The sequence below is a fragment of the Giraffa tippelskirchi genome, chromosome 7 (genome assembly GCF_054371585.1).
Source record: "Giraffa tippelskirchi isolate mGirTip1 chromosome 7, T2T-mGirTip1v1.2.pri, whole genome shotgun sequence".
Lineage (NCBI taxonomy): Eukaryota > Metazoa > Chordata > Mammalia > Artiodactyla > Giraffidae > Giraffa > Giraffa tippelskirchi.
Window position 1 is genome coordinate 315,651 of NC_137281.1, and position 25,775 is coordinate 341,425.

General features: G+C 57.1%; 3 protein-coding genes and 2 long non-coding RNA genes across 6 annotated transcripts in view; 1 reads left to right on the forward strand and 4 right to left on the reverse strand.

The window, feature by feature from the left end:
• LOC145514377 (zinc finger and SCAN domain-containing protein 22-like) overlaps positions 1–25,775 on the reverse strand; it is a 55,455-nt gene that overhangs the window by 13,066 nt on the left and 16,614 nt on the right.
• Positions 3,774–4,808, reverse strand: RNF225 (ring finger protein 225). The gene has a single exon (XM_081506092.1). It carries the CDS (start codon positions 4,806–4,808, stop codon positions 3,774–3,776), a length of 1,035 nt encoding a protein of 344 aa, XP_081362218.1.
• RPS5 (ribosomal protein S5) lies at positions 6,069–11,498 on the reverse strand. 2 transcript variants are annotated; one of them, XM_081512128.1, is made up of 6 exons: positions 11,428–11,498; positions 10,599–10,707; positions 7,394–7,603; positions 7,114–7,242; positions 6,273–6,371; positions 6,069–6,189 (listed from the first exon to the last, which is right to left on the reverse strand). In XM_081512128.1, exons 2-6 carry the CDS (start codon positions 10,704–10,706, stop codon positions 6,121–6,123), a joined length of 615 nt encoding a protein of 204 aa, XP_081368254.1. In that variant the 5' UTR covers position 10,707; positions 11,428–11,498; the 3' UTR covers positions 6,069–6,120. The 2 variants fall into 2 exon arrangements, with proteins under 2 accessions (XP_081368254.1, XP_081368255.1); XM_081512129.1 differs by having other exon boundaries at positions 11,202–11,498.
• LOC145514399 (uncharacterized) lies at positions 13,559–18,217 on the reverse strand. The gene is made up of 3 exons (XR_014060126.1): positions 18,162–18,217; positions 15,341–15,796; positions 13,559–13,754 (listed from the first exon to the last, which is right to left on the reverse strand). It is a non-coding gene; the product is annotated as an uncharacterized LOC145514399 (long non-coding RNA).
• On the forward strand, positions 21,663–23,925 carry LOC145514391 (uncharacterized). Its single transcript, XR_014060116.1, has 3 exons — positions 21,663–22,415; positions 22,919–23,034; positions 23,267–23,925. It is a non-coding gene; the product is annotated as an uncharacterized LOC145514391 (long non-coding RNA).

Here is a 25,775-nt window from a genome sequence, read left to right on the forward strand (position 1 = left end):
GCATTCTTTGGCATTGCCTTTCTTTGGGATTGGAATGAAAACTGACCTTTTCCAGTCCTGTGGCCACTTAGGTTTGTGAGCGGGCAGGATAGAGAGGATGGGAAACTGGCGTATGGAGGAGAGAGTTGCAGCTGCTGGGCCACAGGAGGAAGGAAGAGCGAGGCTGCCTGGCCAGGGAGTGGACTTGAAAGGAGTTGTTCTGCAGAAGGCTCTCTGGTCCCTGTTCGAGTCCACACCCCATCCAGCCCTCAGCCTGTTTTCCCATCTCTAAGCTGGATACGTCTGCTCTCAGGGTCCGGCGAGGGCCCCCCATGGCCCTGCGCCCTCAACCTAAACATAAGCAGATATCCCACGGCCGGACACGGGTGCACTGTGGCCAGAGGCCTCCCTGGCCCTCATGAAGAGAGGCCGGCTGGATCCTGGTGGCGTGGAGCAACCCTCACACCTCGTTTGCAAGAGGAGGAGACGTGGGGAGGACCTGGGAAAGGTTTGGGGAGTGGGGGCCCCGTGAGCGTGCAGGGAGAGGTAGTGTGTCCAAGATGGTGGCCCCCGCTCGCCCTCTGGACATCAACTGCCTGCCAAGTCCCTCATTCCCACGGTGCCTCCAGTGCACCCTAAGTACAGAGCAGGCGCTCAATAGATACTTGTGGAGGAACGAAAAATTCTTCCTGCGAGTTTATCATCTCCCGTTTTACAGAAGATAGAATAAAGTCTGACGGGTAAAGGCCTCCCTGGCACCATGCCAGGCACTGAGACGCCCGCCCCCCCCCACCAGCCATCTCCCCCCACCCCGTGTTCACAGGCATTGGGACCGTTAAGAGGAGCAAGACTGGGGCAGGTGTGGAGGGTGCCCCTAGTAGGGATAGAGCGGGCCCAGGCAGGCCTGGAGAGCACGGCGCCAGGTGGCCACAGAGGCTGCAGGTGCCCAGCAGTCCTGGCCCAGGTGGTGGTTGCAGGCAGTCCCTTTGTTCACGAGCAGCGGGCGGGCACACATCGAGGTAGTAATCAGCAAACAGGGCCGCTCAGCGACCCCTGAGCTCTGTCATCAGCTGCATTTTACAGGAAGAGAGAATGAGGTTTCAGGCTCCCATCTGGGAGAGGAGAGAAGCAACCACTCCCCAGAGTTTGGAGGGGGAAGCGGGTTAGGACAAGTGTTATGAAATGTATGCGTGGGGGTGTCCGGCTGCTGGCTGCTCAAAAGCCAATAAGCAGGTCAGGTTGGTGGAAAGGAAACTTTGCTTTATTTCAGATGCAGGCAACTCCGGGGGGAGGATGGAAACATCTCTGCAAAGGCTGACTTCCCCGTCTGACAAGCAGGGAGTGAGAGCTTTTATAGACAAAGTGTGTGGGGGGTGTGCAACATGCAGAAACAGCACCGTCATCTCTAACAGTCCGCTTCAGATTGGGCATCAGTGGTCTGACCAGCAGCATCTTGGATGTTTTAGGTACAGTTATTCAGTCCCGGGTGCACTTGTCCCCAATTCTCAGCACTGGGGCAGCGCCGGGGTAGCCGGGTCATCACGTACCTGGTGACCAACTGCTCCATCTGGTGTTTGGGATCTGTAAGACGGCTCACAGGACGTGGCTCAGAATGTTATCGATAGCCCTTGAGAAAGAACTGGAGGTCCCTGAATACACTTACTGACTACATTATTATTATTTAGTCTCCTTAGCCTGTTTTCCGTTGTTTCTCACTTTTCTGATTAAACGTCTTCTTGGACTAGAGTTATCCACAGGCAAAGGGCAGGCAGAGAACAAGGTCAAGAGCAAGGTCCTGCTCCACTTCACAAGGAGACAGCCCTGCCAGCTGCCCTTAGCCACCAGCTCCCTCCCTCAGGTCCCCCTGCCTCAACGCCAGATGACGCTCCCCTGAGCATTCTTGAAGGTACTATTCCTCCAGGCAGCCTTCCTTGAACACCTTCAGGCAGAAAGCATCATTTCTTCCTCTCCTGTGCACCCGACAGCCAAGGGCCCCTTTCTGAGCCCCACCCTGCGGTTGGGCCCATCTCTGCCCATTCTATGCCCCCACCTCAACTCTTCCCAGCCTGTAGTGGAGGAGGCGAGGGATGAGGAGGTAGATATCTGAGACCCTATGAAAGCTGAATAATGGCACCCCCATACCTAGAATGTGAATCTGTTACTTAACAATAAAGATGGACCTTACAGAGGTGATGAAATTAAGGATATGGAGTTGGAGATGTCCTCAGTTGTCTGGGTGGGCTCAGGGCGACCCTGGTGTCCTTTTCAGGAAGAGTGCAGCAGGAAAGTGAGGAAGAGAGTGAGGAAGATAACTATACCACGTGCTGTTCTAAGGAGCTGAGTCACTGGTGATCGTTGCAGCAGCTGGGGAAACCCATCCAGACCACCAGTCAGCCCTGCCCCTGCCTGACCAGTCTCCTCCCTGCGGGGCTGGGCTGGGCCTGCCCCGTGACGCAGCACCCCGGTCCAGGCCCCTGCGGGCATCATCGGCCCGGATGTCGGACAGGAACTGGTCCAGGGAGACACTCCCTCAGACGAAGCAGCTCTGCTGACGCACCTGGTGAGGATGCTGGGAGCCAGGTGAGCCGAGGTGCCCGCAGCAGTCCCTGCAATGCCGTCCCTCCCTGCAGAGCTAGTCAACACCCGTTCTGTGCCAGGTCCCGAGGACACACATGTAAACAAATCAAACAGGTGCCCCCAGCCCTAAAGAAGTGACATTTCTCCCTGGACACCACCCTGCCACACAGCACGCCAGCACTGGTTGACATGAGGCAGACAGGGGCCCCAGGGCAAGCGGGGGAGACAGAAGGCCCTTGTCCAGTTTGTGTGGCGAGTGGCTGCCGTCTGCCCCACTGTGATAATTCAGGAAGGCTTCCGGGAGGAGGACACCCTCCCTGTAAGCTGCCGCCCACAGGGAGGGCGGAGGCTCCCTCGCCCTCAGAGCTGACGAGGTGCTGAAGGAGTCTTGGAGGAGGGCAGAGACTGACCCTGAGCATTCGAGGGGTGGAGATGCGGGTGATGGGGGCTCGTGGCGGGAAGAGGGGCCAGGACCCCTTGGGCAGGCCAGCAATGTCTGGAGCGATCCACACCGACACTGCCTGACCTGGAGGCAACCTTGGCCGCTCTGAGCCGGACCTCAGCTGCCCTCACAAGAGGAGGCTTCTAGAGAACCCCAGAAGCCACCCCCCACAGCGGGAGCAAGGGCCTGCTGCAAGCTGCTGCTCAGGGCCCAGATGGGAGCCTATCGGGGAGGCCCAGGCCGTCTGTCCATCCGCAGTCCCAGCCAGGCCCCTTCCGGCAAGCCTCAGCCCCAACCCCAGCCAGGCGCGCAAGGCCACCAAGCAGGCCCTGCATGGGGCCGGCTGCATCCCACCCAGGCCCAGCCTGCAGGCAGCAGAGTGGAAAACAAACTCCCCAGCCCGGGGAGGAGCATGGTGGTTGGTCCTGGCCACTCACGGATGTGGCCAAGGACCCAGCGAAAGCCCAAAGGATGAGCCACATCAGAGATGGTGGCCCTGGTGCCAGCCAGGGCTGAACGTCCTCCTGGGGCGCTGATGATTTGGGGGACACTTCTGAGGCTCAGGGTCAGGGGGTGCCCCTAGCAGGGCCCCGCGGGATGCTGCTCGGGGGACTGAAGTCCCAGGAGAGATGGGGACCAAGGGCACCCCTGACCCGTTGATGAGTGCCTCGCCCCGGGACCTCGACACCCCCGGGGGTCCTCCAGCGGTGGCCCACGGGGGCTGCAGTCAGGGCTGCTCCTTGGGAGGGTCCCAGAATGACCCACCGGGCCTCACTCAAGCAGGGCGCCCTTGCCTCGCGCCCGCCCAGGTCTCCGCGGGGATCACGGGGAGCCCCGGGACGACCCCCGGGTTCCCGTGCCCCGTGCCCCGTGCCCGCGGGGTCCGGTCAGGGCCAGCCTCCGTCCACCGAGCGCGTTCCGAGGGCCCAGCAGGTGTCTCTGTGCTTTGGGGGAGCCCCTCGGGCTCCAGCGAGTCCTCCGAAGCCCCCGGTGGGGCGGCGTCCGGGTCAGGACCCAAGTCTGGGTCGGCGGCCGCGGGGCGCGACGTCCAGCCGGGGATCCGGAGCGCCGGTGCGGTGGGCCGAGGCGGGAACCAGGAGAGGCCGGGCGCCGGGGCGAGCGCCACGAGCTGGGGCCGCGCGGGGTGGGAGGTGGTGGCGCGCGGGATGAGGAAGAAGATGTAGACGCCCGAGACCACGAGCCCCGCGGCCACCAGCACGGCCAGAACGACGGCCGCGTGGAAGAGCCAGGCCGAGCGCGCCAGCGACAGGCGGCGCGACAGCGGGCGGCCGAGGCGCAGCGGCGGCGGCGGCGGCGGCCCGCGGGCCTTGCGCGTCCCGGGCCCGGGCGGCGGCGGCCGCAGGTAGAGCAGGCCGCGCCGGCGGTCGAAGCGCACGGAGCCCGGGGGCGCCGGCGGGGCGCGCGCGGGGCTGGGCAACAGGCCGAGCTGCGTGGGCAGCGCGGGGAGCCCGCGGCGCGGGGCCAGGCGTGTGGGCGCGCGGCACACCGGGCAGGCCACCGCCGCGCCGCCGCCCGCCGTGGCCAGCGACAGGCGGGCCAGGCACTCGAGGCAGAAGACGTGGCCGCAGTCCAGGCTCTTGGGCAGCTTGAACACGCCGTCGAAGGGCGACACGCAGATGAGGCACTCCACCGGGGAGGCGGGGGCCAGCATGGGGCCCGGGCTGCCGTCCGCTTCCTCCTCGCAGCCCTCGTCCTCGTCCCCGCCCCTGCCGGGGGAGCGCGCGGTGCTGGAGCCCGAGCCCCGGGGGGCCCGCGGACGGCGGAGCCAGGGCGGCCGAGGGCAGGGCATCCGGGCCGGCCGGCGGGGAGAGGCGGTCAGCCGCCGAGCTCTGGAGGGACCACCGACACCGGGAAGGGCGGCCGGAGGAGCAGAGCCGGGAGGCGGCGGCTGGAGCGGCAGGAGGGCGCGGGGAGAGGCGGAGGATGTGGACCCGAGGCCGCCGGCGGGTGGGTGGGGTCTAGGGGCTCTTGAAGAGCACTGCGGATTCAGAGCCAGACTTGGGGACCCGCAGGCGGGGGCAGAGTGGACCTGAGGGACTTCAGAACAGACCCGACGAGAAGGGGGAACAGCAGGGCTCTCAAGAGAGCTGGGCAGACAGACCCTGGAGGGAGACCCCAGACTCAAGGGAGAAGCCCCAAGCGTCAGGCCGTCAGGGCGCAGCCCAGCAGGCCAGGAGGGTCCCCAAGCAGAGCCCAGCAGCCTCTCCCTACCTAGTGGTGCTTCCGCCCTCGGGCTGGCGCTCCGCGCGGGTTCTGACCCCGTCCCTAGACCTGCCCGCAGGTGGACCAAGTGCCCCTCCCCGTAGGCGGGCACCAGCGGTGGGGCCACGCCCTCCAGATTCCCACCGGACCTGTCCGACCGCCCCCCCAGAGACAGGACGGAGTGCACAAGCCTGACCTCAGCGGGGTGTCGGGGGCGGCTGGAGGGTGGAGGCACAGGTTGACAAGGGCATGACGGTCCAGGGCCTGGTAGGGGGCCCCCCCCGCCACCTCCAGCCCTCCCCAGCTCATGGACCTTCCACCTAGAGCCACTGTGGGATGAGAGCTATCCGGGGTACCCGTGTGTCCATGGGGGTAAGACACAGGCCGCGGACAGCGTGCCCACTGTGGCCTTCTGGGGTCCCGGGGGTTGAAGGCGGCAGACCCCACAGTGCACTGGACCAGGTCAGTGCTGTGCAGCCGGCACACATGGGAATACACTGTTGTAGCCCAGGGCCCAGGCCCTGACCCCGGCTACTTCCTGGCAACTCTCAGGGTGGGCTGCACCTCCCAAGTGCCCGCCCAGTGCCATCTCTGCCAGGACAACCCCACCCTTCTCGTTTCTGACACCGGCTGGGACGGTCCAGGCAGCCAGGCCTGCAGCCCAGGGTGCCACGGTTTCTGAGTCAGCGATGCTTCCTGAGCTGAGTCCTCCCTGGTGAATCCAGGTCCCCACAGACCGAAGACACGCCAGGAATGAATGCGGCCAACTCCTCAGACACCAGCCTCAGCCTGCCCCTCACCCGCTGCTCCCGCTCCCACCCCGACTCCCGCCAAGGACAGACATGGGTGAAGGGGCTGCCCCACAGGGCAAACAGGTTTATTAGGGCTGCAGCCAGCGATCAGCGGTTGGATTTGGCCACGCGCTCCAGCTCGTCCTTCTTCTTGATGGCGTAGGAGTTGGAGGAGCCCTGCAGGAACAGATGCTTAGCTCAACGCGGACCACCTTCCCCTTGAGACGCCCACCCTCCGCCCCCGCAGCGTCCTCACCCACCTTGGCTGCATTGATCAGTTCATCCGCCAGGCACTCGGCAATGGTCTTGATGTTCCGGAAGGCGGCCTCACGGGCGCCGGTGCACAGCAGCCAGATGGCCTAGGGGCAGGGGGCCAGCTGAGCAGGTGTCCCCGCACCAGGAGGGCCCACCATTCTCAGGTACTGGGGCCCTAACACACCCTGGGGACCACGCTGCCACCCGCAGGCCCGCTGAGCACAGCAGCGGGAGCCCACGGTGCTGCCCAGAGCAGGCCGCTAGAGCTGGGGTCAGACTGAGGGCCATGGAAAAGGGTGTCCCAAGGCTGAAGCCTGGGTCCCTGACGGCAGCGGATTTAAACCAGCTAAGACGGAAAAAGCAATGTGGGCTCCTGGCCCGGAAGCCTTGACTGAAAACAAACAACTATAAAGGGTGTGCTGGGGACAGCTCCACAAATTGGGCCGGTGATGCAATGTGAACGATAGATTGCTGTTAAATTCCTTGCAGGTGACAGTGGGGATGGACTAGACTGTCTAGGAGACACCAACTGAAGTGGTAACAGAAAAATGGTCAGAACACCTGCAATGGGTTCTCACATGGTCCAAGAAAACAAAACACAACTTAAAAACATACACCCAAATGAAATTGGCCCCTCAGCCAAATGATGCCCAGGAGAGGGCTGGAGCAAGGATGTGCTCTGTGGGGTGGGAATCCTGGAAGGCTTCCTGGAGGAAATGACACTGAGGTAAAAACATGCAGACAGAGACGAACATCCCCGTTGCTAGCCTCTGCCCCAGGCAGCATTCTGCCCCAGCCTGGCAGCTGTTTCTCGGTGGCCACGTGTACCCAAAGCCCCAAGCCCACCTGATTCACACGGCGCAGTGGGGACACATCCACGGCCTGCCGCCTCACTGTACCAGCTCGCCCAATGCGGGTGGAGTCCTCCCGGGGGCCGCTGTTGATGATGGCGTTCACCAGGACCTGCAGGGGGTTCTGGAGTGGGGGGGTGTGGGGGGACGCCCATGAGCCAGACACACAGCCCGCGTCCCTCCCCGTCCCTGGAGGACCCTGGCATGCATATGGTGGAGGCGCTGTTGGCTACGGGTACCTGAGCGCACTCTCCTCGCCTGGCCCCGGGCCCTACCTCGCCAGTGAGCAGGTGGATGATCTCGAAGGCGTGCTTGACGATGCGCACGGTCATGAGCTTCTTGCCGTTGTTACGGCCGTGCATCATCATGGAGTTGGTGAGGCGCTCCACGATGGGGCACTGTGCCTTGCGGAAGCGCTTGGCCGCATAGCGACCCGCGCTGTGGGGCAGGTACTTGGCGTACTTCTCCTTGACAGCAATGTAGTCCTGGGGCAGCAGGAAGAGCGGGCGGAGGGAGCTCATTCAAGAGTAGGACGGACATTCGAGGGTACCAGGGGGACTCACCACCCACTTACGGGAGCCCCCACACACCTGTGGGGGTTTGGATGTGAGCCCCTGCCTGCCACAAAGAATAAAACCTAAGCAAGTGACCCCTGGAAGGAAAGTTATGACAACCTAGACAAAGTATTAAAAAGAAGAGACATCACTTTGCCAACTAAGGTCTGTATAGTCAAAAGCTACAGTTTCCCCAGTAATCATGTACAGATGTGCGAGCTGGACCATGAAGAAAGCTGAATGCCGAAGGATGCTTTCAAACTATGTGGTGCTGGAGAAGACTCCTGAGAGGCCTTTGGACTGCAAGGAGATCAGTCCTGAATATTCATTGGAAGGACTGATGCTGAAGCTCCAATACTTTGGCCACCTGATGCTAAGAACTGACTCACTGGAAAAGACCCTGATGCTGGGAAAGATTGAGGGCAGGAGGAGAAGGGGACGACAGAGGATGAGATGGCTGGATGGCATCTCTGACTTAATGGACATGAATCCGAGCAAACTCCGGGGGACAGTGAAAGAGAGGGAAGCCTGGTGTGCTGCAGTCTATGGGGTTGCAAAGAGTTAGATAAGAGTTAGCAACTGAACAACAAAGTGACTTTACCAGGTCACTAAAAAGAATCCTTTCTTAATAATGGGAGGAAGGATATGGAGAACTAAGGAGATAACAGCCCACAACTTCAGTTTTCTTTTAAAAGTGATCTTCAGTCTTCACTGACATTTTATATCAAATAATTCTTTGCTGTCTTGTGCACTGTAGCACCCAGTATGCCAGGAGCACTCACCACTGACACCCAAACATGTGCCCAGACATTGCCTAGGGTTCCCTAAAGGGCTGATGGGGGAACCAGCCCAGAGAACCACTGTTTTAAAAGAATCACTCAACAATCTTCCCTATGAATACATACATGTCCCAAGACAATATCTAGCAAACACTAAATCGTTGGGGGAGGGGCTGAGTCAGAGGAACTCCATGTACCTGAAAAGGACTACTTCTGACCTATTTCCAGGATGAACCCTACATAAAAAAGTCACTCTACCATATACAAACGAGAACATACACAAACAATGAGTTTCTACAAAACCAAGGATTGACAGGAAAGAATACAGGATTCTGACAGGCATGACAGACTAGAGTCTTTCTGGAGAAAACCATTTGCACAAACAGAAGTAAACATGCAGGGACTTGCACTGTGCAAGAAAAAATTGTGACCACCAAACACCCCAGCAAGCATTTGGTTGAGTTGCTGGGCCGCATGGTAGAGCCCAGTGTAGCTTTAACGGTGAGAATTCTGATACCATGCTGACTTCTGCTTCCCCAGCCTCTCGGAGAACGCCAGGGAAAAGTGAAAAAGTGTTTTTACATTATTAAAGTTTTGTACCAAAAAAAGCAAGAAGAAAAAAAAAACCACAAAGAGGCAAACACACACGTGACAGACCATCCTGTGACCAGCCGAGACTGAAACACTATCTGGCCATTTTAAGTTTGCAAACCTCCTCCAACAAACCCATGAAGTGAAACAGCTCTAGAAGACCCTCAGAGTGAAAAACAGGTTTGAATTCTCCGTTGGGCTCAGTGCCTAGGTATTGTGATACACATGAAAAGTGAAAGTTGCTCAGTTATGTCCAACTCTTTACGACCCCCAACTATACAGTCCATGGAATTCTCCAGGCCAGAATACTGGAGTGGGAAACCTATCCCTTCTCCAGGGGACATTCCCAACGCAGGAATCAAACCAGGGTTCCCTGCATTGCACAGAAGCAACAAATAGTAATGCTGGTTGGGGGGCATCACAATGGACGTGAGTTTGAGGAAACTCTGAGAGTGCAGGACAGGGAAGCCTGGTGGGGTCACAAAGAGTCAGACATGACTGAGCCCCTGGACAACAATACCAATGCAGTCACAAAACAGAAATTTCTTTTCATAAAGGCTCCACAAGTGTCCTAATGTAAAGCCCAAGTGTAAAGCACTGTGGAGGCAACACTGCAGTGGAGAACTCCCACTGACCAATTTCAAACCTATTACAAAGCTATAGTAATCAAGACCGTGATACTGGCAAAGAAAAACAAAAAAAGGCAGAGAGACCAATGAAATAAGAGTTCAGAATCCAGGAATAAACCCTTACATCTTTGCTGAATTGATATTCAACAACGGTGCCAAGACTATTCAATGGGATAAATAGTCCCTTCAACAAATGGTGCCGGGATACATACATATACCACGTAAATGAGATTTCAGTAACATTTTATGGTCTAAATTTGTTAAGATGCACAACTCCAAAAGACAAAAATCAAATGTGCTGAGACAACTGGATTTCCTCACACAAAATAATAATTTTGGGCTCGTACACTTCAAATACCTGTGCACCCGGAGGGATGTGAGCACCTGAGGGTTTTGGTAAACTTGAGGCTCCTGGAACCAACATCCCCTCAGACACTGAGGGACAACTGCAAAGTGTTTAGATTTTCAGGCATTTGAATCTTTGTAATTTGACTCTTCTCTCCAGGGCACAACTTCTGAACTTGATGAACATTGCCCATTTTTACTTAATTCTAAAACATGTAACTCAAATGCTATAGCCTGAATGAAATAGTATTGCCTTTGTCATCTAAAATACTTCAGTAAAATAAGAAACACCTTTAAAAAACAAAATGTATAAAACTAAAAAATTAATTTTCTGTATATTTCACTACAACACAAAAAACTATACCAGCCGTGGGATGTGATAGTTAACTGTGGAAGGAACGTCTCCTGGGGAAAACTGTACCAACCTCTAACAGGATACAAAGAAAAACAGATATGGTGGGTGTGGCGGTCCAGGAATCCCTCCTTTACCTGTCCCACCTTCAACTCTACTCGGCAGGAAGGCTACCAGTTTCAAGCGGCCCCGCCCCCAGCCAGGGAGCACAATCCTTACACCCTCCTTACCTGCAGGGAAATGTCATTGATCTGCACGTCATCGGTGCTCCACTTCCCAAAGAGCTTGATGTCGGGGGTCTCTGCCACTGCAGGTGCAGCTGTTTCCCACTCCGTCATCCTAGGGATAAAATCGTCAAAGCCCAGGCCTACGTATCACTGACTCTGAGGCCAGCTTAGAGCACAACTGGGAAATTACCAGCAACCAAAGAACGCTAGGAATATCTGGGTCCACCGTGTTGAATCCTAGAAAAACCACTCATCTGTCAGCAAGCAACACCTGTCTCTCACCCAGGAACCCTGAGGCCCAGAGCTGACAGGCACGCCCTCAACAGTTGCAGGGCGGCCCAGGGACGGGCAGGTTGAGTCCAAATGCCCTGACGCTGCCTCCGCTAGAAGTCAACCCCCAACCATGTTATTCCAGAGCTCTGCGAACCTGCAGACCTACAACTCTCCTTTGGACTCAGCTCTCTCATCAGCATAGCGTTAAGAGTTCTGTGTTTTACCAGTACAAAAGCTGAAGTTGGTGTCCGACCCCGAGGGGATCATTAGGGGCTATTATTTAGGAGGAAGCATCTTCAAAGTGTGAGTCTTGTATTTAAGGAATTTTCTTACGTAAATAAAGTACAACTGCAGAGACCAAGGCAACCGCGAGCAACTTCCCCAGTACGCCGCGAGGCAAGGCTACGGCGGCGGGGGGCTGAAGCGAGAGGGCGAGAGTAACCTTCCCCGCGCCTCCATCCGGTCACCCGCACGAGGAAAGGCCCCGGGCGCGGGGCGCACCCACACCTTCCGAAGATCTAGGATGGCCCCTCGGCCCCCTGCTCCGCGGCAGCCTCACCTGAAAGCACAGCCGAGGCGTCTCTATCGCTCGGCTTTGACCACGCGCCGGCCAGGCACAGACAGGAAGAGGCCGCGCACCGCGGGCTGAGGCCTTTAACGGAGGCGAGAACTTCCGGGTCAGCGGAGGTGGAGCGTGCGCATACGGACACGGCCTAGTAACGGACCAATGCGGAACGAGCATGTAAACGCGCCCCCAGGGCCAGACGGAACACGTATACATTTAGCGCATGCGTCCTCGCAGAAGTGGGCCGAAACGCCAGTCTGGCGGAAGTCCAACTTCCAGCACTAGAGAGCTCGCTGCGGGGGCACTTGCACAGGCGCAGAGGTCTCTCTGAGGCCAACGCCGCCATGTCTCATGAGGTCAGAAGTCGGGCGCGCGGAGATCGCTATACCGACACGCACGCGTCGCAGGCCGGGTCGGCTGAGTGGTGCCGAAACGTCGAGACTGCGCTCCGCTGTGGTCCCGGCCCCGCGCGTGTGGCCGGGTTCCACTCGAGGATCCGCCTCCCCCACACTCGCGCGGCCGGGGCTGTTTGCGGCCTGAGCCTCCGAAAGGGGACCCCTCGCTTCACCCCATGCCGGGGTCCGCTTCCCACTGCCTCTCCTTGGTGCCCGCGTTTCCTGCCCCATTTCCGCGTGCAGGAGAGGGTCGGGGAGGGGTCCTGGGGGACAGCTCCCTCCCTTTCTGATTCAGCTAGGGCCTGTGCTGCTGAGGTCTCTGGTCGAGTGCAGGGGCCGCACCGTGACGGGTGCCCTGTCCACTCTGCAGCCGCACTCAGTGACGCTGGCGATCGGCGTGGAGAGCACGTGCCAAGATTCACACCCCCAGCCTAGACCCTGGAGCCAAGCTGGGAGGTGGACGCCTCCTCGGCGGGCTTCGCAGGCGCAGCGACCACTAGCTGCACACCCGTGCTGGCTGCAGATGGCAGGAAGCGGCGTCTGGCGGAGCTGAGTCTCCTGAGCCTCCTCACCTCCAAGTGCCCATCTCAACCTCCGCGGGTGGGAGGTCCCCTTCTGACACCTGAAGGGGCTCAGCCTCGTGACTCAGGCGGTCCTTCATTTGTCTCCAACAACCCCACTGGTCCACCGTCCCGGCATATGCATTGCGCGTGCTCAGTAGCTGCGGTGTTTGTTGCCTGCCTGCCTGACTACTGACTATATAAAGACTGGCTCCTACCCCGTCGCAATTCCTAGAGCTTTTCAGAAACTCCGGACTATCTCAGTCACAGCTCTTGTCTTTGTCCAGGGGGGACACAGGCCTAGAAGCTGGTCTGGGCAGGGGATCAGACACCTCAGGCTCTGGAGGGTGGAAGTCTGGGAGCTGCGCCCAGAGGCCAAGCCCCCCCCCCGCCCCCCCCCGCCCCAACACCCTGTGGCCTTCCCCTGGCCTCTGCCCTGCTCTGTATGGAGCAGCAGCTGGGCTTCCCACCGTGCTCTGTGGGGATGGGGACGGGCTAAGTAGGCTCTGTCTGGTCCTGGGGGACACAGCTGGGGAAGTACTTCCCAGGGCAAAACAGGAAGCTAGGAGTAGGCGGTGGGCACCCTCACTCAGCAGGAGCCAGAGAGCCCCCCCCAACCCTGTCTCTTTCTCCTCAAAAGCTGACAAGGGCCCACCCCTCTGAACCTGTTTCCCCTGTCTGTGAAAATGAGAACTAAATCAAACAAGGTGAGTCTGGAGTCTGTGGCCTGGCCATCAGCGGTCACTTGATAATGGACATCTTTATAGACCTGATAAGAGTGACCACCGTGCAGTGGAGAGCAGGCAGGAGGACCTGCAGTAAAGCCCTCTGTGGTGGGGGGTCAGGGGTCACCTTGCTTAGCTGAAGATCACACACTATTTGCCAGGGCGAGGGTAGTCCCACCTCCCCAGGTCCCCACACACAGGCACAAAGTCTGGTGTCTGATCCTGTAAGCCTCGGGATGCTGCTACTGTGTTCTCCAGGCTGGAGGGGGCAAGGCTCTGCAAACCCCACCCGCCACCCCCGCCTCAATTCCTGGTGCCTCAAGTTCACTCTGGGCTAAGGAGCTCTGGCCATCCTCTGTGCCCTGGTTTTCCAACTGCTTCATGAGGGTGGAATGTCAGGCTTGCTCTCTGTGTATCCCCAGCTGGAAGTACAGTGTCTGCTCACATGTAACTGCTGGATGAATGATGGATGGAAGGAGGGATGTGGCACGTCTCTGGAGTCTTGCTGCTCTCACTGTGGGCTTCAGGCAGACACCGCTGGGCCTCCCTCCTCCATGAGACACCAATTTCAGACCCATAGTCCTTCTGTCCCCTGTTCAGAACACCTCCTCACCTGGTTCTGTCCCTCTTCCTGGCCACCTCTTTAAAAACAAAAAAAAATTATTTTTGTTTTTATTTGGCTACATCGGTTTAGTTGCAGCATATAGGATCTAGTTCCTTGACCAGGGATCCAAACCTGGCCCCCTGCCTTGGGAGCACAGAGTTTTAGCCACTGGACCACCAAGGAAGTCCTCCTGGCCACCCCTTAATTGAGGTCAGCCTTGGGAAACCCCTTCCTAATCCCAGGTGGGCATTAGGAGTCTAGGAATCAGACCATTTGCTCTTCAGAACTACTTGATTAGGTAGTCATGGAGGCCCGGAAAGGTGCAACAACTCACCCAGGGTCACACAGCAAAAGGGAGCAGAGCTAGACTTCTAAGCTGGTTGCCCCAGAACCTGACCTCTCCTGCCTCAGCTGGCCTCTCCACTTCTCTGTCTCAGCACATACAAAGTGACCAATAAATATGTGTCCAATGAACAAATGAATCCAGTCAACTCTAGGCCTTTCCACTGGATCTGGCATGATCCAGAGAGGGGCTCTTTCTGCTCCCTAAGCTCCTCCCTTATTAAAGAAAAGGTTCATGAACCAGTAACCATGTAATTACCAAGGAAGGATGGTCTCTTTGATTTCAACCTGCCTAAAGGAACAAATTAATGTGAAAACAAAAATATTTATTGTTCCTCTAACTCCTGCAGGACTGTCAGTCTTCCTGCCACCCGCCCCCTGCACATACACAACGCACGCACCCGTCTGCTTGGCAGAGAGCAAGTTGATCTTTCCCACTGCCCTGACCACATCAGTCTGGGCTCACAGGGATGGGTGGCGTGTCCGGGATGCTTGTTATAGGACTAGAGCTCAAGGCAGGGGAGGTGCCTGGGCCAGTTCACCTGCTAGGTGGGCTGGTCTAAGCCCGTTCCGCGTCCTCAATTTGCTGAGCTATAAATCAGGACCGCATGCTTAGGGTGGCTCTTCGGAACGAGGGCCGGAGGGGGCGACAGGACAGAACGTGCAGGGCTGGGGTGGCGATGCCGGAGCAGCTGCAGACCTGTCTCCTCACTTGGCAGCGTTTGGGGTGGAGAATACAAGGGAGGAAGAGCTTAGGGCAGGTATTAATAGGGGCTCTCAGAGGCTTGGATTAAGGATAAGCCCAGAAACACATTTCGAACTTCCAAACATCCAGAGTTAGTGGGTACAGGATCTCAAATTTTGGAGGCCAGATGTATGAATGCAGAAGTCTCACAGGTACAGATACTAGCGGCTGCGATTTGGAGCTGCAAGGCAAGAAGTCGGAGAGAAAGGGGGACCGGGACTTGAGGAGGGGGAATCCAACGCCCTAACTGGAGGCGAAACGGACACACGGATTTAGGGGGTGGGACCCAAAGGCAGGAATCAGGGTAGAACCTGGCGTCCGGACTTATCGGAACCAGAGGCGGGATCTTGTTAGTCCGGAGCGGGAGGACCCGGCCGTGGGGACTTTGCGGGGCATCTAAGGACACAGTTCAAACTTTTGGGGGAACACTCCGGCTTCCCTCTGTCATGCACGTGGGATCGACTAAGAACCGAGACGCACGCCGAAAGCCCCGCCCTTCCATGGACACGACCAATCACTAGCGTGGAAGTGATTACCAGCTTGGTGACGTCACCTGTCTCCAAGGCGATGGCGAATCGCAGGAAGGCTCCAGCTTTACCCAGACGCTGGAGTACCTACAGCCGCCTGCAGAGCGGGGTGGGGCGCGGGAGAGGTGGTGGTCGCCACGGTACCCGGAGGCCCGGCCGAGCCCGGAGACGATCGTCAGCTCCTCTCCCGCTGCGTGCTCAGCCGCTGAACGCCGAGAGGGAGGCGGGAGCGCCTGGGTGTTGCCCTAGGGTGGAGTCCGGGGTGCGCCCTTCCTCCCCTCGGGGACGGGGGTGGCGTCACAGGGCTGAGGTGAGGGATTGGGGCAGATCAGCCCTGGGTCGTGGGCCGTGGCTGCGTGTCTGGCTGCATGGATCCAGCCCAGGATGCGTGGCTTTCCTGTCTGGGTCTCAGTTTTCCCATCTGTGAAGTGGGGATGTGACTGGTGATGGAAGTCAAGTCCAATGCTGTAAAGAACAATATTGCATAAGAACCTGGAATGTTAGGCCCATGAATCAAGGTAAATTGTAAGTGGTCAAATAGGAGATGGCAAGAGTGAACATCGACATTTTAGGAATCAGTGACCTAAAATGGACTGGAATGGGCAACTCTTACTCAGATGACCATTATATCTACTACTGTGGGCAAGAATCCCATAGAAGAAATGGAGTAGCCATCATAGTCAACAATAGAGTCTGAAATGCAGTACTTGGGTACAATCTCAAAAAAGACAGAATGATCTCTGTTCATTTCCAAGGCAAACCATTCAATATCACAGTAATCCAAGTCTATGCACCAACCAGTGATGCTGAAGAAGCTGAAGTTGAGCGGTTCTATGAAGACCTACAAGACCTTCTAAAACTAACACCCAAAAAACATGTCCTTTTCGTGATAGAGGACTGGAATGCAAAAGTAGGAAGTCAAGAGATGCCTGGAGTAACAGGCAAGTTTGGCCTTGGAGTACAGAATGAAGCAGGGCAAAGGCTAACAGAGTTTTGCCAAGAGAATGCACTGACATCCTCTTCCAAAAATTCAAGAGAAGACTCTGCACATAGGCATCACCAGATGGTCAATTCTGAAATCAGATTGATTACATTCTTTGCAGCCAAAGATGGAGACTCTCTATGTAGTCAGCAAAAACAAGACCGGGAGCTGACTATGGCTCAGATCATGAACTCCTTATTGCCAAATTCAGACTTAAATTGAAGAAAGTAGGGAAAACCACTAGACCATTCAGGTATGACCTAAGTCAAATCCGTTATGATTATACAGTGGAAGTGACAAATAGATTCAAGGGATTAGATCTGATAGACAGAATGCCTGAAAAACTATGGATGGAGGTTCATGACAATGTACAGGAGGCAGTGATCAAAACCATCCCCAAGAAAAAGAAATACAAAAAGGCAAAATGTTCGTCTGAGAAGGGCTTACAAATAGCTGAGAAAAGAAGAGAAGCTAAAGGCAAAGGAGAAAAGCAAAGATATAACCGTTTGAGTGCAGAGTTCCAAAGAATAGCAAGGAGAGATAAGAACACTTTCCTCAGTGATCAATGCAAAGAAATAGAAGAAAACAACAGAATGGAAAAGACTAGAGATCTCTTCAAGAAAATTAATAATACCCGGGGAACATTTCAGGCAAAGATGGGCAAAATAAAGGACAGAAATGGTATGGACCTAACAGAAGCAGAAGATATTAAAAGGAAGTGGCAAGAATACACAGAACTATACAGAAAAGATCTTCACGACCCAGATAACCATGATGGTGTGATCACTCACCTAGAGCCAGACATCCTGTAATGGAAGTCAAGTGGGCCTTAGGAAGCATCACTACGAACAAAGCTAGTGGAGGTGATGGAATTCCAGTTGAGCTATTTCAAATCCTAGAAGATGATGCTGTGAAAGTGCTGCGCTCAATATGCCAGCAAATTTGGAAAACTCAGCAGTGACCACAGGACTGGGAAAGGTCAGTTTTCATTCCCATCCCAAAGAAAGGCAATGCCAAAGAATATTCAAACTACCGCACAATTTCACGCATCTCATACGCTAGCAAAGTAATGCTCAAAACTCTCCAAGCAAGGTTTCAACAGTACGTGAACCATGATGTTCAAGTTGGATTTAGAAAAGGCAGAGGAACCAGAAATCAAATTCCCAATATCCATTGGATCATAGAAAAAGCAAGAGAGTTCTGGAAAAACATCTGCTTTATTGACTATGCCAAAGCCTTTGACTGTGTGGATGGCAACAAACTGTGGAAAATTCTTAAAGAGATGGGAATACCAGACCACCTGACCTGTCTCCTGAGAAATCTGTATGTAGGTCAAAAAGCAACAGTTAGAACTGAACGTGGAACAACAGACTGGTTCCAAATAGCACAAGGAGTCCGTCAAGGTTGTATATTGTCACCCTGCTTATTTAACTTATATGTGTGCGCTTCCTCTGTCACTTAGCTCACTGCCAAACAAATGGGGAATGAAGTTTTCTCTTTTTAACTTTTCTTAAAAGTGAAAATCCTCTTCAAAGATTTCTTTCATTTAGCACAAATAGATTCTAATGTAGATCTTTCTTCACAGCAAAGTGGCATAAAGCAAACTTTTGAAGAGTGGGGGATACATATATTGGGGTGCTTTGTTACTCAATCGTAGATAATTGCCCAGGTGTTAGGACAAGTGGGCCACTGAAATGTTGTAAAGCAAAAATGCGATGCCTTCCAATTTCCTAATACCTACCTATTGGAGGAGAGATGGGAAAGGTATGATCACAGAGGTGTAAAGAGATGGCCCACAGCCCCAGACCCACCCAGAGGCAACTACAGGGAGCTGAGTGCCAGAAATACTTTCCCTGTGAGCTCTTTTTTGCATCCTTTATTTCCACTTGGCAACTTCACTGTGGACTTTCAGGTCCCTCAGGGGTCTGTGTGCAGCTGAATGGGGAGGGAAAGGCCAGAGGTCTCTGCTTATTCCTGCTGCCGAGTCACTCTGCCCTGCTTCTGCCATCACACCTCCTCTGCTGACCGACCTCCAGCCTCCCTCTTATATGGAGCACCGTGACCACATTTAGAGCCCTCCTGGATGATTCAGGACACTCTCCCTCTCTCTTGACCGCTTATCAGATCTGCAAAGTCCCCTTTGCCATATGAGGTGGCACACTCACAGGCTCTGGGGACTAGCATGTGGCCCTAGCTGAGGTCCATTATTCTGCTGACCACAAGTACACGTTGCACTCTCCACCCTGGTCAGCAGCAGTTCCATCGCGGGGCTGGCACAGCCACCAAATGACAAGCACTGGGGTTGGCTTGTCAGACGGGCAGTCTGGGAGGATGTTCAGGGCAGCTGGGGAAGAGGGTGGGTCTGAGGAAGACAGAGGTCAGCATGCAGCCCGGCGTCACAGAGGTGAGAAAGGACAGTGGAGGGGAGGGAGAAACCAAGCCTGCAAAGGCCAGGAGTTGCCTCCTGACCACTTAATTCAATCCACTGAATCAGCTGCCTTCAGCTCCTGCTTTCTTTTTGTTTTGCTAATCCGAGCAGCTTGTGGATCTTAGTTTCCCAACCAGGGATTGAACCTATGCCTGCTGCAATGGAAGTACAGAGTCCTAACCACTGGACTGCCAGGGAAGGCCCTGAAACTCCCTTCTTTATGTCTCTCCCCTTTTTATCGCTTTCAAGACTCCTAAGGATATCTGGCCAAGTCATCCAAGATCCCTCAGTCATTGAAGTTTGCTTTTCCCCTCTTGGGAACGGCCAGCCCCTCCATTTCTTGGCTCTTCCAAGTCCTGCAATGAGGACTCCTGAGCTGCAGGCTGGCCCTGGGATGGATGCTCCAGCCCAGTGCCCTGAGCAGGCTGATGCCCCATGAGCTGTCCTGGGACCGCAGGTGAGGTCAAGGTGGAGCCTGGGCCCCCAGTAGACAGAGCTGAGAGGCCCCCCTCCCACCTGGGGGGGGGGTGTGGGCAGCAGGACAGTGGGCCCAGGGCACAGGCTCCCAGGGCTGGGGCCCGGTGAGAGCCCTGGTCCCGGAGCCTGACATTTCAAGGGACCTCATGCGGGAGCCCCACTCCCTCTCCAGTGCCCTGTGTGACCGGGGGTCTTGCCCCTAAAATCCCCCTGTGGCCCAGCAGGGCACTCAAGTACTTTTCGGGTGCTGCTCCCAGCATAAGCCCTAGGGTGCAGGGGAGTGGGGCAGGGGGCAGGACAGGTCATCGTAGGCAACCAGCTTCTGTAAAGCAGACCCTGCAGCCAACCACATCCAAACAAGTCCCTCACGCAGGTGCCCACATGCACCCTCCACGACTGCCCAACAGCAACAGGGCCTTTGAGAGGCGGGCCTGAGGCAGCAGATAATCCACTCCAGGGAGTGGCCCTTTCCGTGCACCCAGAGCAGGAGGTCCTTTTGCAAGAAGGAGAAGCTCCTTCAGCAGCAGTGTGCCCACAGGCCTGAGAGGTCCCGATTCTGCAAGACTGTTGAGCCTTGGGAGACTCAGCAGTGAGAAGCCCCAGGGAGTGCACAAGAGTCACCCACGCACCTCCCCTCCTCTGCAGCCACCCTGGCAAGGCCTTCCTGTTCCACCAGGGTAGGCACGCAGGCAAGCGGCCCTCCACGTGCCCTTCTCCAACCTCACTCAGTTCAGTTCAGTCGCTCAGTCATGTCCGACTCTTTGCGACCCCATGAACCGCAGCACGCCAGGCATCCCTGTTCATCACCAACTGCCGGAGTCCACCCAAACCCATGTCCATTGAATCGGTGATGCCATCCAACCATCTCATCTTCTGTAGTCCCCTTCTCCTCCTGCCCTCAATTTTTCCCAGTATCAGGGTCTTTTCAAATGAGTCAGCTCTTCGCATCAGGTGGCCAAAGTATTGGAGTTTCAGCTTCAAAATCAGTCCTACCAATGAACACCCAGGACTGATCTCCTTTAGGATGGACCGGTTGGATCTCTTTGCAGTCCAAGGGACTCTCAAGAGTCTTCTCCAACACCACAGTTCAAAAGCAGCAATTCTTCGGCGCTCAGCTTTATAGTCCAACTCTCACATCCATACATGACCGCGTGGTGAACCCCACAAACAGCTTCAACCAAGCCCTGACACTACCGCTGGGCAGGGAGACAGGCCTCATTGAAGCAGGGCATTCGATGTCCAGACACCCATAAGGATGGAGAAGGGGACACACAGTGGGAGCGAACCGTCGGGGCCGTCGAGTGCCACCTGGGGGCCACATCGGCTGACATCGCCACGTGTGTCCGTGTGGTTGTGGTGCAGGATTGCCGGGGTGGGCGGGCACCGACGCGGGTGGCATAGTGGGCGGGGGGGCCTGACCGGCACATCCCACCCAGCAGAGCGAGCAGGCTCAGCGTCGCCTTTGGGGCCCTGGGGGTCGGGGCTCTCGAACGCGGCTGCACATACTAGAATCTGCCCCGGAGCTCTGACACCCAGATGCTCGAGCCCCGCTCCGAGATTCTGATTTCACCTCTGGCGAGCGACCCGCTCACCCGGACGTTTCAGAGCAGACCCGGTGTTTCCCAACCGCGACCCTTGCACGCCTTTCCCAGTCCGTATCTCCCAGAAGGCAGACAGGGGACAAGGACTATTAAGCATCGTCCTGGCCAGTCACCAGCTTCTCCCGGGCCAGGTGTGCCGGAGTGCCGGGTCCGAGACCCCATCTCCTTGGCGATGACGCAAGCTCACTCCGCGCAGGCCCCCGTTACCACGGCAACCGGAGTCCTGGGGCGGACGGAGAGTCGGGCGCGGCAGGACTACATTTCCCAGCAGCCCCCGCGAGGGGCGGGGGTTGCGACCCAGAAGGCTCAGTGGGTCAAGAATCGGCCTGCAATGCCGGAGACTCAGGAGACCGGGCTCGATCCCAGGATCGGGAAGATCTCCTGGAGGCGGGCACGGCAGCCCGCTCCAGTGTTCTTGCCTGGAGAATGCCATGGACAGAGGAGCCAGGCGGGCTGCAGTCCATGAGGTCGCAGAGGGTCTGACAGGACTGAGCGCGCACCCGGGGGAGGGAGGTTCCGCCCGTCCTTGCAGCCGCGCCCCCCTTCAGAGCCGCGGCCCGGAGCAGGAGGGTGGAAGGCTCCGCGCTGCGAGCGGGCGGGGACCCGGGGACCCGCGCCGACCACCCCCGGCGAGTAACAGGCATCTCGCGCGTTCCCAGCACTACCGCCAACCCGGCTCCCACCCCAGCGCCGCACGCGGGGTCCCGGCGGGAGCGGATCGGCGCACTTCCGGTCCGCTGGCTCCGGTCCGGGCGGGCACCGCTGTCGGCCGTTCAGTTCCGGGCGGGCCTGTCCCCGGTGTTGTTGGCTCCGGCTCCCTCGTCCCGGTCCTGGAGGCCGAGGCCCGAGCGGCACCACCGGGAGGACGGGCGTGGGAGGGAGTTTGGCCGCACGCATGGGGCACTCCCGCCCTGCTGTGCGTCCTGCTCCGCCCTCCCGCCGGGTTCAGGGACAGAAGCTAGGGCTCCCTGGGGCCCTCGGTGGGGGTGCGGTTGGCCTGAGATAAGAGGTGGTGGAGCCGCCCCCGGCCTGCCCTCCGCGCTTCAAAGCTGCCTCTGTTGACTTCCAGGAAAATCTTGCCAGCCTCAGGGCTCGTGTCCAGGTTCTGAGAACGCTGAGCCTCGCTCACCTCCTTCCCACGGAAGGTGGCCTGAGGTTCTGCAGGACGCGGCCCGGGAGACATTGACCCCCCAGCCTCCCTGCGGGCCGGAAGGTCCTCGAGCCCTAATCTCATTCGCCCGCAGCCAGTTAGGAAGGCTGGGCCAGCCCGCTGCGTGGAGGTCGTGGTCCCCCAGGGCAGACGTGAGGTTACTGTCAGACACCTGGAACAACTGCAGTCAGGGTCAGGGACAGGCTCCCGGCCGCCCTCGCGGAGCGGAATCCCAGATCCTGGTTCCGTGGCTGACAGGTGGTCGGGTACAGGAGAGGTGGCTCGATGGTGCAGGCTCCGAGCAGGGCAGGAGAGGCAGAGACACAGCCACGCTCTGCAGGATCTGCAGGGTCTGCTGCTGGGAGGCCGGTTTCTGGCCCAACAGATGCGCAGAGGAGCCACCTGTCGGGGCAGGGTATCTGGAGGCGCCCTCAGCCCTGCCTCCTGTGAGTACACGGCCCCTTACTGCAAGTCGGGGTTGTGGCTTCCAGGAACCACCCCATCTCCCCCGACCTTCTGTCTGGGCACTGAGCAGTCATCTGACGGCATCACTGGGGGCCAGGAGAGGCCACCTCCCCATGCAACCCACCCAGCCTGTTAAGGGTGCTGGGCCAGTCTCTGCACACGTGGCTGCAACTGACTGGGCAGGTTAAAACAACAGAACTTGATTCTTTCAGTTCTACAGGCCAGCAGTCTGAAATCAAGGTGTTGGCAGGGCCACAGCCTCCAATGGCTTAGCACTCCCGTGGGGTCCCCTTCTGTGAGGGGCCGGGTTCACACTTGGGTTGCAGTTGTACAAAGAGAAGGGGTGGCAGGGTCCCCATGTCAGCACTCATGGCTCCCCTGTGCTGGGGACCCCAGCTCCTCGCCTGCTGGTGTCCCTGGGCTGGCCCTGTTAGTAGAGGGTCCTGGCAGCCGCCCCAGCAGCTCTGCAGTTGGTCCCCTGCAGGGTCAGCCTGGCTTTTGGGAGCAGACTAAGGAAATCTGTCAAGCCTGCAGAGGCAGAGACTCCAGCGAGGCTGGGGAGGTAGCAGCCTGGGCCTGCCGTGAGACACCTGCCAGAGAGTAAGGCCCACCCCTGTGAGAGGCGGACGCTGAATGAGGTGGGCGGTGGTGGGAGCAGCGGCCCCCAGGTGTGGAGACAAGGCTCCGGGGTCAGACAAACCGAGCCGCACGTCCTGCCAGAGTCAGGCCTCACAGAGTCACAGCTCTTCGTCTGTGGTGACTGAAGTGCCCTGCGCTTGGCCTCCACAGGCATTGCCCTGTGCCCCAGCACACTGCCCATTATTCCCAGCAGGTGTCTCCATCTTCCCACAAAGTGTTCTCTTCTTGAAGCGAGTGGATTAAGAGACACCCGGTTGAGGAGAAGTCTGTGCCCTGGGGAGAATGCTGTCAACCCTGCATCAAGCTTCTGATGTAAAAACTGCTTAGTGTGCAGTCAGCTTGACCATGGACAAGAAGCTGATGTTTTATTTTACCTAACAATTCCCAAGACCTTGTTTTTCTTATTATAAAAATATTGCTTAAACACATATGCACTCACCTCCTGTCAGTGCAGTATTGTCCCTGTGGCCGGGGCTCGGATGACTTCCTGGATGTTGGTGGGTGGGCTGGCCCAGGTCACCTCAAGTGGACACCCCAGCACACCAAAGGCAGGAACACCTTATGCCATGAGTGCCTTCCGTTTTTGAGATGCAATTCATAACATAAGTGAACCATTTCAAAGTGTACAGTTCAGGTTGGTTTTTGTTTTTGTTCTATGTTTTAGTTCATGAATTTTCTGTGTTGTGCGATCGTCATCATCACCAATTCCAGTGCGTTTCCACAGCCCAGAATGAAACTCTGCTTGTTAAGCAGTTACTCCCCTTTGTTCCTCCCCTCAGCCCCTAGCAACCACTAATTCACTCTTTGGATCTGCTTGTTCTAGATTTTTCATATAAATGGAATCATACAATATGTGGCCTTTTGGTGTCTGGCTTCTTTCCCTGACTCTGATATTTTCTGCGGTCTGACCACGTACCAGTACTTCATTCCTTTTTATTGCTGAGTAATATTCCAGCCTATGGATGGACTACAATTCGTTTAGCCATTCATCAGCTGACATTTGGGTTGATTCCATCTTTTGGAGGTTATGGAAAATTCTGCAGTGAACATTAGTGCACAAGTGTTTGCTTGAACGCCTGTTTTCATTTCTCTCAGGTGGACACGTAGGCCTGGAAGCGCGGTGTGCTCTTTGACCACAGGGGGCACATCCGGGCGGCCGTCCACAGTGGCTGGCTGCACTGTGTTCCATTCCCAGCTGCCATGTGAAGGTGCATTCTGTGCTTGCCTTCCCCTGGCCAGCTCTTCCCGCTCGTCTGTCCCTGGCAGGGCAGACTCTTGAGTATGCCAGGTGCTGGATGAGCCTGAGCAGTTCAGCTGCAGTGGCTGACACACGATAGGGCCTGCTGCCCGCCGCTCTGCCAGTCCTGGCATACAGGTGACGCCTTTTGGAACCTGCGGCTGGTCTACTTTACTGGCACAACAGGCTTCAAATTCTAGAGAAACACCTCCCTTGACCTCCCCCAGGAGTCACGGCTGCTGACCCCAGCTCCGTCAGCCTGGGCTGGCGTCCACTGTAGGTCAGGCTGTCCCCACCTGCTGCTGGGACGGTGGGCAGGTGGGGCCCCCGGCTGCCTGCTCCCCAGCACACCCGGGTCCCCCCAGCCCCGTTCTCTGGGAGCTGCACGGTCGGTGTCTCAGGTGGACGGGCAGCATGGCGGCTGGCCCACCTCCCGCCTGGGACGAACATCCTCGGACTCCAGCCCATGAGCACTGGGAAAGTGGAGCTTCTCCGTCACATCCTCCCATGTGGTGACGGGTGACCGTCAGGGCCCCAGGGACAGCTCGGCACAGGGCGTGGCACGCCAGTGTTCATCGTCACCCCGATATCCTCACGCCTGCTTGGAGAAGGGGCTCCCAGCACCTATGCTTCGGTCTCGAGCTCCAGCTGGCTAATTTGTCACGTGGAGAAGCCGAGGGACAACATGGCAAGTTGCCACAGAGTGAGGGAGGCCCTGGATTTCCAAGGAATTACCCTGATCGATGCCATCAGTGCGGGGAGATGCCTTCACCTGCCCTGGGTTGAAGACCAGCCCCACGCAGGCCCGGAGGGGATGGGAGGCTGTGCAATGGCCACGTGTGTGTGATGAGTGTGTGTGATGCGTGACCTGTGTGAGAAACTTCAGGTCCTGCCTGTTCGTATGGCCTCCTTGTTTCTCTGGGGAATGCCTCAGACCAGTTACTTGCCGAATGCAGGACCAGACGGGACGCTCTGAGCTCGGGGCCTTCAGCTGCCCAGCTCTGACAAGCAGCCCCTGACGAGCGGAGCAGTCGCAGCTCCTGGGGCCCCTCACTGTCCGCGGGGCGCGCCTGCCTCTGCAGTGCCACCTTTTACCAACTCAGCGCGGCTGATCTCCGCTCAGAAACCTTCTCCCCAGAGCTCTGACCACCGACTCATCTCCGCTGCTGTCGCTGAGATTTTTTTTGTTTAGTCGCTAAGTCGTGTTGGCTCTTTGGGACCCCATGGACTACAGCCCTCCAGGCTCCTCTGTCTGTGGAATTTCCCAGGCGAGAATACTGGAGTGGGTTACCATTCCCTTTTCCAGGGAAGCTTCCTGACTCAGGGATTGAGCCCATCCCCTGTTTGGCAGGTGGGTTTTTTTGTGGTTGGGATATCCAAGGGGAAAATAACCCGCCCACGAGGGCTGCCAGCAGGACCCTGAAAAGAAGCTTCATCCAGCCATTCTGACGAGTCCGTGGCTGAA